Source organism: Centropristis striata, chromosome 15, assembly GCF_030273125.1.
Source record: "Centropristis striata isolate RG_2023a ecotype Rhode Island chromosome 15, C.striata_1.0, whole genome shotgun sequence".
NCBI classification, from domain to species: domain Eukaryota; kingdom Metazoa; phylum Chordata; class Actinopteri; order Perciformes; family Serranidae; genus Centropristis; species Centropristis striata.
The window spans coordinates 8,606,090-8,619,148 of NC_081531.1; the positions used below are offsets into that span (position 1 = coordinate 8,606,090).

Sequence of the window (13,059 nt, forward strand, 5' to 3'; positions counted from 1 at the left end):
ACATTCATAAGCATTTTTTTATCAGCATCAGCATCATTTAAAAAAAAATTTGTTACCCAAACCCTTCCTTAAATGATAAATGGTGTTTTTCTTTTCTTTTTTTATTGTGAATGGCAAATATAAAACAGGAAAAATGATGAAACATGGCTTTCATAGAATCATTTGATCATTAAAACAATCAAAATAACTTATAATGCATCACTCCAATTTTCAATTCATTTGCATTTTTCCTCCCCTCGATTTTATCACTTAATTTTTGTTACTTCCAACCCTCACACAAATTGAACTCACATATACAGAAAATAAACACAAAAAGAAATTAGATCAAACAGTGAAAATGCAATTTTAAAGACTGAGAAGTAATCCAACTCTGTTAACTGATTTATAATTACTCCAATAACAAGCTAAGAGTGCCTAGTCACGGATGGTGGCAGTTAAAACAACTAAAGTCCATTTTTACTCTCATTACAATATAATGAAAATTCAATTCAAGATCCAGTATGATCCAGTGAGTGGCTCACACAACCCCCGGCTGCCCCATCCCGTTCCTCTCCCCTGGCCTGCCTCGGAGCAGGGCTGCCTGCTGTGATCCTCTCATGCTGGCAGGAACAGCCATCTGCAGGCCCATTGTGCTGGTAATGGACTCCCGCCTTAGAGATGGACTCACATGGAAATGGGTGCATTCTCATGGAGACATGCACCGGTTTCTACTGGATAACCTTTTCAGGTCTCAGCTCTTCCTCCGTGCATCTCAATGCCTTTCTCCCCAAGAGCCCGACAGTGATAGGCCTCCCTTGACACATGAGTCTGAGGGATTTGTCCATCTCAATATAAGACAAAGAGAGCGTCTGACTCAATTAAGAAGATGGATGATTTAGTTATTTTAAGTGCAAAGCCAGAAAATACAATAAGATGAAACTGAAATGGCGTCTGTCTTGTTGTTTCTCTTTTCTCACTTTCTTTGTTTTCCACATTCTCACAAACATAACCAGCACCATAACCTACTTCACACTGCATCCTCTCCCAGATTTCTACAGAAAATAAACCAAATCCCACCACAGTCACCACTGACAAGGTGTGAACCCACCGGACATCTCCTGCAGACGATGAATCACCAGCAACAAAGCCACCAAACAGGCCTCATCTCTACAACCACTCTCATAATTAGAAAAGGCTTTTATTTTTTCCTGTTCACATTACATTAGATACGGCTGTTTAAAAAAGTGGCATGAATCAGAGTTAGAAATTCAGCCTTAAACAAACAGACTCACAACAGTTCAAATGAGGGGACTGGAGGCCCAGACAGCATGTCAAACGCAGGAACGCTCCCTGTTCCATTACTGCATGCAATGAGTGATTTTTAGCTTTTCCTGCTGTATATCACCACCTCACTGGCTGACGAAGCCCCAGCTGAGATAAGAGAAAGGAGGTGGGGAGGACCGGGCACAGAAAAAGATGAATATGTTGCCATGAGGTTATATGGTGCACAGCAGCAGGGGTTTTGTTCGTTCTCTGAAGTCCTTCTAGGCTTACTGACCTCACTGGCACACTGAATTTAAATAAAGAAAATTACCATGTTGTAAGATAAGATAGGACAAATTATTTCTAAGGGTGTGAAGTTGTGATTAAATCTTTTTGTTTACCTCTTTCCATGAAATGATTGTGACAATGTGATTTGTCCTTGGCAGATTAAGTGTATCTGTGTATCTTCTCAACACTTTATAAACAAATACATTATAAACAAATTTTCCAAACATATCACAACTTTATGGACGGCTGTGTATTTATATGTACAAAATATTCTTGTTTAAGCCCTTATTTGGAAAAAAGTATAATAAGTTTTGGCTAATGAAAATGAATATTAGTGGAATATCAATTTCAATATAAAAGGGTTATAATAATAGAATATTACCTGCTATGGAATTTTCTTATTATGGAACACTTCTATTTCCTGCATGAGATAAGTTTTCCACTGGTGGTGGACTTGATCAACCATGTAAACACAGCCTCCATCATTCATTTCTTCATCACCTTCTAGAAAAGGTCAGCATTGCAGTATTTGCGCATATCCAAAAACCTGTTGATAAAGTCATCTTTTATGATGTTTTCAAGAAATGTGAAATGTGGGCTTGTCTTTAGACATGCTTCTCTACACTAACTGTTGGCTAGTTAGTTTGTGAACAATAACCAGAGTAACTCACTAGAGCTGTAATGATTAGTCAACTAATTAGTTAGTCGATTGGCAGCAAAATAATCCCCAACTGTTTTCATAATTATAGCATAGATAGTTAAAGCAATTTTTCATGCAAACATGTCAGAAAATGCTGTTTTCAGCCTCTGAAATATACAAATGTCCTGCTTGAGAAACTGGGATTGGTATTTTTAAACTATTTTCTGAAATTTTATAGATGCTCAATTGAGAAAATAGGCAAATAATTGATCATGAAAATAATCGTTATGTGCAGCACACCAATGTACAGAGCTGACTGTAAAGAAGCCAGAAACTGACACAAACTGCAGTAAAATCCCCAATTGAGACATATATTCTGAATGTGCTTCTAAAACCTGAATGATATTGCTATATCCCTCATGTCCTCATTTGAAAATGCTGCATTCTGACTAAGCCTGCAGCCTGCTGACTAAGATGCAGAATATCTGAATATATAACAGAATGCTGTTTTACATGAACCGTTTCAAATTATGGGATATTGTCATATTCAGAATAATAATAAAATGTTCACGTAAACATAAATGTAGTCAGTGGGAGAGGCCACAGAGTTAGGGTAAAATGAAAATTTTGGGTGATATAATTTAATTTATAAGTTTAAGTTTTGTTGTATAAAAAGAACCACATTCATTCTTAAAAAATATATTAGGTGTGAATTATTTTTCATCAAATCTACAAACTCTCAGGACTTGCTTAAAAAAAGATGTGAAACCTCTGCAGGGTTTTTTTTATGACTAGCGGGGAAAAAAATGCAAAATGAACACTTTCAAGTAAAATAACAGCATGAAACCTCTTGACATACAACTACTTCAGATCTTGATCAAAGCTTTGCTTCATGTAAGCTTGCAGAATGTTCTGACTTAAACAATGACTGTACACGCACGGCCGGCCATGAACAGGAGACATCTGTACATTAGTCACAGGACATAAGAAAGCTAACAAGTCTGATCAGACACACAGCTCCATCTGACCTGGTTATCAGGTCTTGTTATCAGCCCAAAAGGCATCCCAGGAAGGTTGGATTGTGACTTTATGGCAGTTCAAAGCAAAATTATCTTTATTATTATCCTACTACTGCTGACAGAAGGTAATAGATTTAACCTTAAATGCTTTGCACGACAGGAAAACAAGAGTGAAACCCATCTGCCAGGGGTAGAAGAATCTGTTTCCACAATACACAAGAAAAAGTCATATATCAGGTTTGAAATGTCTGACACGCATTTTTTTTGCTTCCAAACAGACAGTAATTAGAAAAACAGTTGAAAAGGGAAGAACACTTCACTTGATTGAACAACTGTCAAAGGACAGAACTTGTTTTTTCCACCAACCCTTTTTTTTGTCTCGCTCTCAAAAGGAACATCAGACAGTCATAAATGTATTATGGAAATTTGAAGTCACTTATGTTCAACTTGTTCTTAAAAAAATGTCATTTGCATATTCTCTATATTTCATTTCCAGCTAGTAAAAAAACCCTCTGGACTTGGTCGTTTTTGTTAACAGAGGTGATGAAAATGGCTGCTGACAGTTTAAGAGCCTCATGACGTTTAAGCCTCAGATCCAGTAACACAGTTTCCATTTGTCATTCACAGAAAAACTACTTCCCTGATTTAAACTGCTAAATAATGAGTAAAAAAAACCTTTAAACAGATTCCAAAAGAAGTCCACATTTGGAAACAAGGTCATTTATAAAATGAGTAAGACATAATATGACTATATCATGATACACAACTCTGATTGTCCTAATTCCTTGTGCGACACACATTATTTTCTTAATGAAACTTAAGAAGAATTTGTGGGCACTCCCTGTTAAGTGAGTAATAAATATCCTTTGCCATGATTACATGAATATTTACAAAATAATACATTAACCTATATTGCTGTACTGTGCTGTAGATTTTACTTGTTGACAATCACACTACAGCCTCCAACAGTGTTTGTTTAAAAAAGCAAATAAAAAAAGAAAAGAGGCACCACACACACACACACACACACACACACACACATCATACATCATAAATAGTATCTTTTTCCACTAGTACTGAAACTCAAAATCTGGCATTTTCCAAAAATTCACACTACAGCACGTAATACAGGGGATTCACCAAGTAAAATGTTCAGTTTGAATCAAACAGCAATTCTGAAAGATTCATAGTGAAAGATTTCAAGATTGTGTTTTATCAGGCAGCTGATAACATATTTAAATTAGATAATTATCACATTTAATTCAATCAAATCATGATGAATAACTTATCATAAGATAACATATCCAACATATTAAAGATAACAGTTAAGTGATTTGTAAACTTTAAAAAAAAATGAGAAAAACTTTCATACACTGTCTCACTTACAGCTAAAATATTTATTTTATTTCCAACCATCATCAGGTTTACGGGAAGCATCAAATCACTTCCAAATAAAGAAGCAAACATGATTAAACTAATCCCCAAGTATTTTGATTCAAAATTGAATCGAAAATTATGTTTTCAGGTTCTTAAATATGGAGAGTTCCTTCTTTGTTTTCTATCATAAAAAAGGACAAATGAGGACAAAAATTTCAATTTAAAATAAAAGAAACAGAAATAGAAATGATAAAAGTATCAGTGTAGAGGCAAGGGATAAAATAGTGTGAACACTAACAGACTTAATCAATGCAAATATGTCATTTAACACTATAAGAGATTGTGTGTCAGCGTGAGATCATTTCACATTTCTTCAGTCATTCTGTTCAGCATTACTTTGTGAGAGATTTGGAGCCACTGACTTCTGTGTGTTCCTATGTGTGTGCCAACTAGCTCACCTAGACGTGCAAAGTGCAGAAAATGAATTGTGTAGTATTATTTTGTCACGTGAGCAAGAAATTACTACGACCAAAGTCCAATGGTCACCCACAAAGTAAAACACTTTCCGCTCAGTGTACTGAGACTAAATTTAGAGCCTGGCAAACAAAACAAACTGAGCCTAAATTTTAAAATTCCACAATAAAGACAAAATGTGTGTCTTTATTTCTACATGGAGCGAAAACAGCTGAAAGAGATGGCAAATGCTCCACATGAACATGTGAAATAATAAAAATACCTCAAATGCTGTAAAGTTATCAGACCACAGAGCAGATTAGGAATAAAAAAATAAAAAAACAAATATTTCATGCAGACATGCCTCTAAATCATTATTTTAAGAGTCTGTTTATGCAACACCAATAAATTAAAATTTCGCAGAAAGTAGTTTCCATTGACTTAACTAAAAAAAACAAAAAACAAACAAACAGTTAATCATTTTTAAAATCAGGTTTCAAATGCTTCAGTGTCGCTGTGCTGAGAAAAAGAACATGATGTGGAAATTTGACAAAACTCCTTTGAGAAAAAGGGCATCTAGAGGACAAATGTTTGTGTGTGTGTGTGTGTGTGTGTGTGTGCATGCAATTGTGCACAGTAGTAACAGCAGGTGTCTGCATTTAAGTGGGTGCAAAGGTGTCAATTTATTTTCAAGCACCTGCATAGTTATTAGTGACACTGGGGTGTGTCAGTGCCTAAAGGGTTAAAACTGAAAGGCTGCCACCCATTCATAAGGTGATGTGTGATTGAGAGTGAGAGTGTGAGCTGCACAGAGAACCAGAGGTGAAGGTGGAAAGGCCTCAGTGAGGAAGGAAGCTGACGGTTGACGAGTTGTAATGAGGGAAACTTCCTTTAGAGAAGAAGCGGGCAGTGAGTCAGACCGAAACCTGTCAATAACCAATGATCTGTCGCTTTGAGTCTGCAGCTCAATGAACAGTGACTGCCTGAACACACACACGAACGCACACACACGAACGCACACACACACACACACACACACACACACACACACACACACACACACACACACACACACACACAGAGACAGACAGACACACAGAACATTTCTTATAAATCTTGTTCTATTCAAGCGTCATTGTTTAAACCTCAACTGAAGCATTTTCTAAGTTTGGGCATTAAAAAAAGAAACAAATATTGTCTATAAAAACACACATGTTTACTACGGAGCAACAACAGCTTTTTTAAAACTCTTCTTTGACCAAAGACTTCCAGAATGTATTTTAAAAACAAAAAAAACGTGCAAAAAGACAACATGGCAAGGACGAGAGCTGATGCAATATCATCGCCTGATTTCAGCATTTCAGCAAGTGCGTGTGTGTGAGAGCTAGAGTGCATGACTGTATGAATGTCTATGTGTGTATGTGTGTAATAAAAGGCACTCCCACCAGCAGGTGTGTCAGCAGGGCAGTTTCCAGCTGCAGCCCCTGGCATCTTTACAAGGACACCCATCATGACACCCATGAGCACCCACACACAGCACCAAGGCTCTTTCAAAACTTGAATCTAGCCCTCATTTGCAAGAAGCTGTGTGTGTGTGTGTGTATGTGTGTGTATGTGTGTGTGTGTGTGTGTGTGTATGTGTGTGTGTGTGTGTGTGTGTGTGTAGGTGTTTTGTCAAAACATCTTAAAAACCAGCCTGCAATGGCTTCATGATAAAACTGGTGTCTTAATCCTACAAAATAACTTATTGCTGTTGGCATATTCAACACCACCCTGATGCCGTTTCCAGCTTGGCATACACAGATACTGGCACAAATACATTTCCTTGGTGAAATTTCACTCACCGCTAACTTTTCCTCCCACGAGGTCCAAGGCTAATAAACATTAGCACATCATGCCTTAGAGGTCTGACACCTGAAGGGTCTTATTTATCAAAAAAGTTAAAAAGGTCAGATCGAGGTGACCCATCTTTGCACTCAGAGGAGGCCCTCTCTTTTGGCTTGTGCTCCCTATGAGATCAGGTAGGTAACAACTGATTGGTTAAATGGATGCATCATGAGGGATAACGCAGAAAGGAGGTTTCTATGATAGACAAGAGTTCATCCCGTCCTGTGAAGCAACTGGAACATGTTCATGCCCATAGTCATCCAGTGGAAAAATCCAAGCCATTAATCACCATGTAGACTATTACAGCAGAGTGAGGAGCCAAAAGGGGAACAAAATGTGACAAAACCTCTGTTTCAAGGTCTACACAAAGTATTACAAACAAGATAAAGCAACAAGACATCTTCCAAAATCACATTGTTTAATTCAAAACCACCCCTGATTCTGCATGACCTTCATCAGAGCCACAGAGAGGAGGAGGAGGAGGAAGATTTCACACAAAGGGACATAGATGACTTGAATGCCACATGACCACCTAAAAAGATCCCTCAACCGTCAAGTTCTGCTTTAACCCTTTCATGTGTGATAGCTGCACACCCGACAGGGTACTTTTGGTGAGCAAACAAACGCACGTAAGTACACACACACCCGTTTGAGGCTTACTCACCCGATGAGGGAGACCATCTGCTCCACTATGTGCCTGCTGAAGGTGACGATCACAAACAGTTTCTGTATGACAAAGAAACACACAGAAAGAGCGAGTCAGTTACTGAACCATGAGGTCACTGCTGGGGTGCAGAACAAGGCAGTACGTGCATCATAGTTCAATCAGTAATTCCTTAACTCCCCCTCAACACACACACACACACACACACACACACACACACACTACCCATTATGCCCGAGCCCATGCCTTGCACCACCAAGGCGGTTTGGTCTAAAAGCAGTCCTGAAGACGCCCTTTTGTCATGGAGGGCAAGAAATCAAAGGCCAAGCCTGTATGACACACGACCAATACTGTACACTACGTCAATATATCGCTGTGGCTGTCATCAGGAGTGTGTGTGTGTGTGTGTGAATGCAAAGGATGGATGGACAGAAGAGAAGAGGAGTCAAAGGAGATGTGTCATTGCTTCAGAGGGGGTCTGGAGGCCGGCTCCTGTCCGGTCTGATTCTTGCTTAGTCATCAGGCCAGAAGGACCAGACTGGCAGCCACTCCGGCTCTTATCAGCCCTGTGTCCTCTTGCAGGGGGGCAGGAACATGCACTCAATAACTGATCTTTCAAGCTCTGTTTTTTCCCCTCTAAGTTGTTACTGTATTCTTATAAACAAACATGCATTTTGACCACTAAAAATGTGGTTTGATCCAGTAACATCTAGGTTGCCTTAAACATGCCATTAGAAAGGCTTAACCCAACAGAGCTTTTGGCGGGTCCATCATTACAAACTCGTGTTGTGCAGAAAAGGATTGTTGAAACCCACAGAACCTTATTTTAAATTCTAGTCCATATCCCAAGGTTTCAAAAGATACTAAATATATACTGCCGAATTACAGGGAAAAGTGTATAAAATGATACATGAGACATCTAGAATTTTCCATTTTATGTAATGATGGAGCCATAAAAATGTCAACTTGGATTTGAATATTTCACTCAATATAAATGTGTAGGAAGTAAGAAGAAGATTTAGTCTATGGCGAAAAAATTTGTATCTAAATTTGGCCACGACTTGACAAAAGGTTTTAAAGTACAAATGCAGGAAACTGGCCTTATTGGAAGGATTTTAGCAACTGCTTAATGAGGATCACCAATAATTTTAAGTCAATTTAAAAACAAAGAAAGTGTTGATAGAGAGGAAACAGTAGGAATATACAGAGTGTGATCATTTACACTGTAAGTTAAGAAAAAGTAAACGTGACAGCAACGTCGGTACAACACCAAGAATGTCACATTTACACCTCAGATAACAATAACAATTTAAATTTCATGTGTCAGCAGTCTTTAAAATGTTATTTAACATGCCAACCAGGTCAAACATGTGTTTGGTCATCTTTTCATTTGTGTGGGTCTCAGGACCTTATCAAAGGTTCTGCACAATGAGCAAAATCGTTGCAGTCAAAATGTTGGCAATGACACAAAAGTAACAAAACTTAACTGACATCAGCAACAGTAAAAAAAAAAAAAAGAAAAAAAAAAGGTTATTAGGTTATTGTACTACTCCTGTACCTTACAGAAAACAAACATGACACAGTACAGCATGTAAATCCACTCATGGCAACTTCTATACCCAAAGTTCAGAAAGAGGCCTTTGAATAATGCACATGAACATAGCTTTTGTGCACCCACATAGCTTCAACAGGCACTGACAGGTGATTTATCATCCAACACAAAACAAGGAGGAAGGGATAACAAGATGGTAGACACAGGAAAGCTCACTAAGATGCATCAAATGTGTCTTCTCGGAAACTGACGGTGACATGGTCCTGAGTCGTTGATTTCAGTTAGCTGATAATGCTGATAAGGATCCAAGTCATAACCTTTTTATCTCACACACACACACACACACACACACACACACTCACACAAACAAACAAACGGGGAAGCATTACATCAGTTCTCGATAGTTTACAGAAAGAGAACACTCATTATCAAAAACCATGAGGATGCGGCGAGTGAACTGACAGTTATGTGGAAGTGGGTGCATCCTGCTTTAAATGCTGTGTCAACTTTCACATTAAAAAGTCTAAGGGTGTAACAATAACAATCTCTCATTTCACTTTTGCGATATGATGGTCCATGTCCTCTGCCACACCTCACACTCTTCTGTCCTCAGCAAAGACGCCAATCTAAAGTGCCCCGCATGACATCACCCATCATCCTCACAAGGTCCTAAAGCTTAACCCCCTGAGCCCCACAATCTGCCAGCAAGATCTGAATTGACACCATTTATCATAGCCAGAAATTGTCATCAGATTTAAAAATTTTCAACGGGTACTTGAATGTATTATGTGTGACGAATGCTTCCATCAGGAAAAGTGACCCAAATGAAGCTTTAACTAATGAGACTTCATCAAAAATAATTTTGTGATTGAATGCCATGGGTAAAACCAACAGTTAGATGACAAAAAGTCAGTGAAACTTTGACAGAATGCAGGCTGTTTACATAGAGCCAGTGGTGGAAGAAGTATTCAGATCCCTTACTTAAGTAAAAGTACTAATACCACACTGTGAATTTACTCCACTACAAGTAAAAATCCTTGATTCAAAACCTACTTAAGTAAAAGTACAAAAGTATCAGCATCAAAATGTACTTAAGTATCAAAAGTAAAAGTACTCGTTATGCAGAATGGACCCACTTATATGTTCAAAATATATTATTTGATTATTTGTATTGATGCAGCGTTTTAATTTAGTAAACATAGGGCTCATTTTAACAACTTAATATACTGTAATGAATTTAATTTTAAAGAAAAAATGTCTAATCACTTTAAATTGATCATGTTTTTATGCTAAATCTCACACTAAAAAGTAACTAAAGCTGTCAGCTAACTGTAGTGGAGTAAAAAGTACAATATTTCCCTCAAAATGTAGTGGAGTAGAAGTAAAAAATCTACATAAAATAAAATACTCAAGTAAAGTACAAATACCACAAAATTGTACTTAAGTACAGTACTTGAGTAAATGTACTTAGGTACTTTCCACCACTGCATAGAGCAGAGAGGAGAGGATAAGAGAGGTTGTAAAAATGTAAATAGTTCAATATTTATAGCATGTGGAGCCCCCATTTTCACCCCAATACTGGTCTAACTTGTGGGCACTTGGAAAAATGTTGTCCATATAGATGACCTTCTTTTCCAATTTTTTCAAAATAAATAATTGAAGAAATTCAACTTTTTTTTTTTTTTTTTAATTGATTTGATTTATGGCATTATAACTATAACTTTGAGCTCTCCATACTTTTAGACATGACTGCTATTTCCATAGTGGTGCAGGATTCATATATATATATATTACATTACAGTGAAAATTGGACCACAGAAAATGGTGACTGGGTTAACACTCACAACAATAAGAGCTTGGTTTAACAGAAATAAAACTTGTGAATACTGGGACACTGGGGTATTTTGTTTTGTCTTACTTGTTGTTCTTATGCTTAGTGTAGGAGCTACTCTTGCTCATCATAATCTCTGTACATAATATTAACACTCCACCTGGCCTGATATTGTGTTGTCATGCTGTTTATTTTTTGTTGCCACACTACCATTGATTTTGTGTTGAATATGTATGTGACTACAGATAATGTGCCTTTCTGGCTAACACTGGCATATTTTCAGAAAAGTTAATAATATTCACATTCAATGTATTGTATCTGTTAAATAAAGTAATAATAAGTAAATAATAACCCTCAAGTGACGTTGGTGACGTTAACCATTCAACAGTTAACATTCACATGTGAAGCTTAATGAGCATAAAAGGAAGCAGCAGAGAATAAAAAGCCTCTCCTTGGAGACTAGTGAGAACACACCTGAAGCACAGGTACAAACCCAGATCAGATCAAAAACTAGCTTTGAAGCATTCACAGTTTAACGCCCACACACACACACACACACACACACACACACACACACACACACACACACACACACACACACACACACACACACACACACACACACACACACACACACACACACACACACACAAGCCTCAAAATCCCCTTTTGTTTAGTCTTGGCCCATGAGGGAGAACGTCACCTGCTCTGCAGCGCGCTTTCTACTAATACTTCATGTTTTCTGCTCACATGCTGTAAACTCCTGAATCATTTGCATTAGAAGCAAAAACCTGAGCTTGAAGAAAATTGAACCAAGCAGCTACAGGAGAGATTGGGGCCCCCCAGACATGCCGGAGAGCCGGGTGAAGTCTTTCTTTCCGTGAGGCAGGGAGGGATACACCTCTGTCCGTGGGGGCCCCTGGGACCTCTGGGTGTAATCTGGTACTGTGTGTGTGATTGTGCCTGCCATGCATGCAACCCCCCCACCCCCTTCTCCCTCATCTCTCCCTCTCTCTTTCTCCATCACCTCCCACAGACAATGTTTATCAGCTTTAGCTTGCGCTCACTTGGTTCACCCCCCACCTCCCCCCCATCTTTTTCTCTCAGTTTAGTGCAGGACAATGCTTTCTGCGTATGATAAGGAATGAGGCAGAGTGAGAAAAAGCTTTGCTTTTAACCCTTCCTCTCTGAATCACAGTGAGCAAATTCCAAACGTTTGCATAGAAAACAAAAGTCGAGCCCCTGACGGTAATCACAGACATACTGCAAATTCCTGGACGCAAATTGAGGATTTTCCAGGATTAGAAGAAATGTTCGTGATGCCAAGTCTCCTAACAGCACTTTCTTATTCAAGGCTTTAGGATGTATCTTTTACTTTCCCATAAATTCTCAATCTGCTGTCGTCTGACCTGCCTACTGTACAGTGTGCTGGGGGTGCTGCAGCTGCGATCACAAAATGGTTGACTGCCCTTACTTGGGCTGCACAAAATGGCCTCCCTACTACCAGCTGAATACAGTACAGAGATGCTGTACATGAGTGTGAGTCCTTATCTTACACACTTCTCCTTCAGAACAATATTAAACATGTAAAACTTTCACAAAAATATGTTTTTCTCTATGAAATGTACCAGAAAAGTACTACATTATCCAGTACTGTATAAAAGTGCATTTTCATTCTTTATAAATCTGCCCTGGTATTATTTACAAGCATGTATATTATTTAACTGCAGCTCACCTGAATGTGCATTTTGATGACTGCTTTTCCAATGAGCGTTGCACCAAAAAAAGTCCAGAAGGGAACCAAAAAATGTCCACAGGTAATTCCTGCCAGGTCGAACAAGGGGTTTGGAATCTAAAGGAAAAAACAACAGAGGTGGATATTAGACCTGACATTGTGTTAATTCACCTAAAAAATATAAAATAAATCATACAGAGAAAGTGCAGGAAACAATGTAGCAGAATATAAACACATGTATGTTATAGACACACCTACAGAAGCTCACTGAGAGTACCAAGATAAAATCTGACACTTGTCAAATAAAAGTACATTTCAGAAAATATATTTTTTGTTTATTTTCTTTATTTAACAGCTCAGAAATGTTGTTT

At 38.1% G+C, this 13,059-nt stretch overlaps 1 protein-coding gene across 7 annotated transcripts in view; it reads right to left on the minus strand.

The window, feature by feature from the left end:
- LOC131986535 (vacuole membrane protein 1-like) overlaps window positions 1-13,059 on the minus strand; it is a 65,907-nt gene that overhangs the window by 13,572 nt on the left and 39,276 nt on the right. For all 7 annotated transcript variants that reach the window (XM_059351538.1, XM_059351541.1, XM_059351539.1 and 4 more), the window contains 2 exons: window positions 12,689-12,805; window positions 7,571-7,632 (listed from right to left, as the gene is read on the minus strand). In XM_059351538.1, the coding sequence (XP_059207521.1) occupies window positions 7,571-7,632; window positions 12,689-12,805 (179 nt within the window). The remainder of the gene's footprint in view (window positions 1-7,570; window positions 7,633-12,688; window positions 12,806-13,059) is intronic.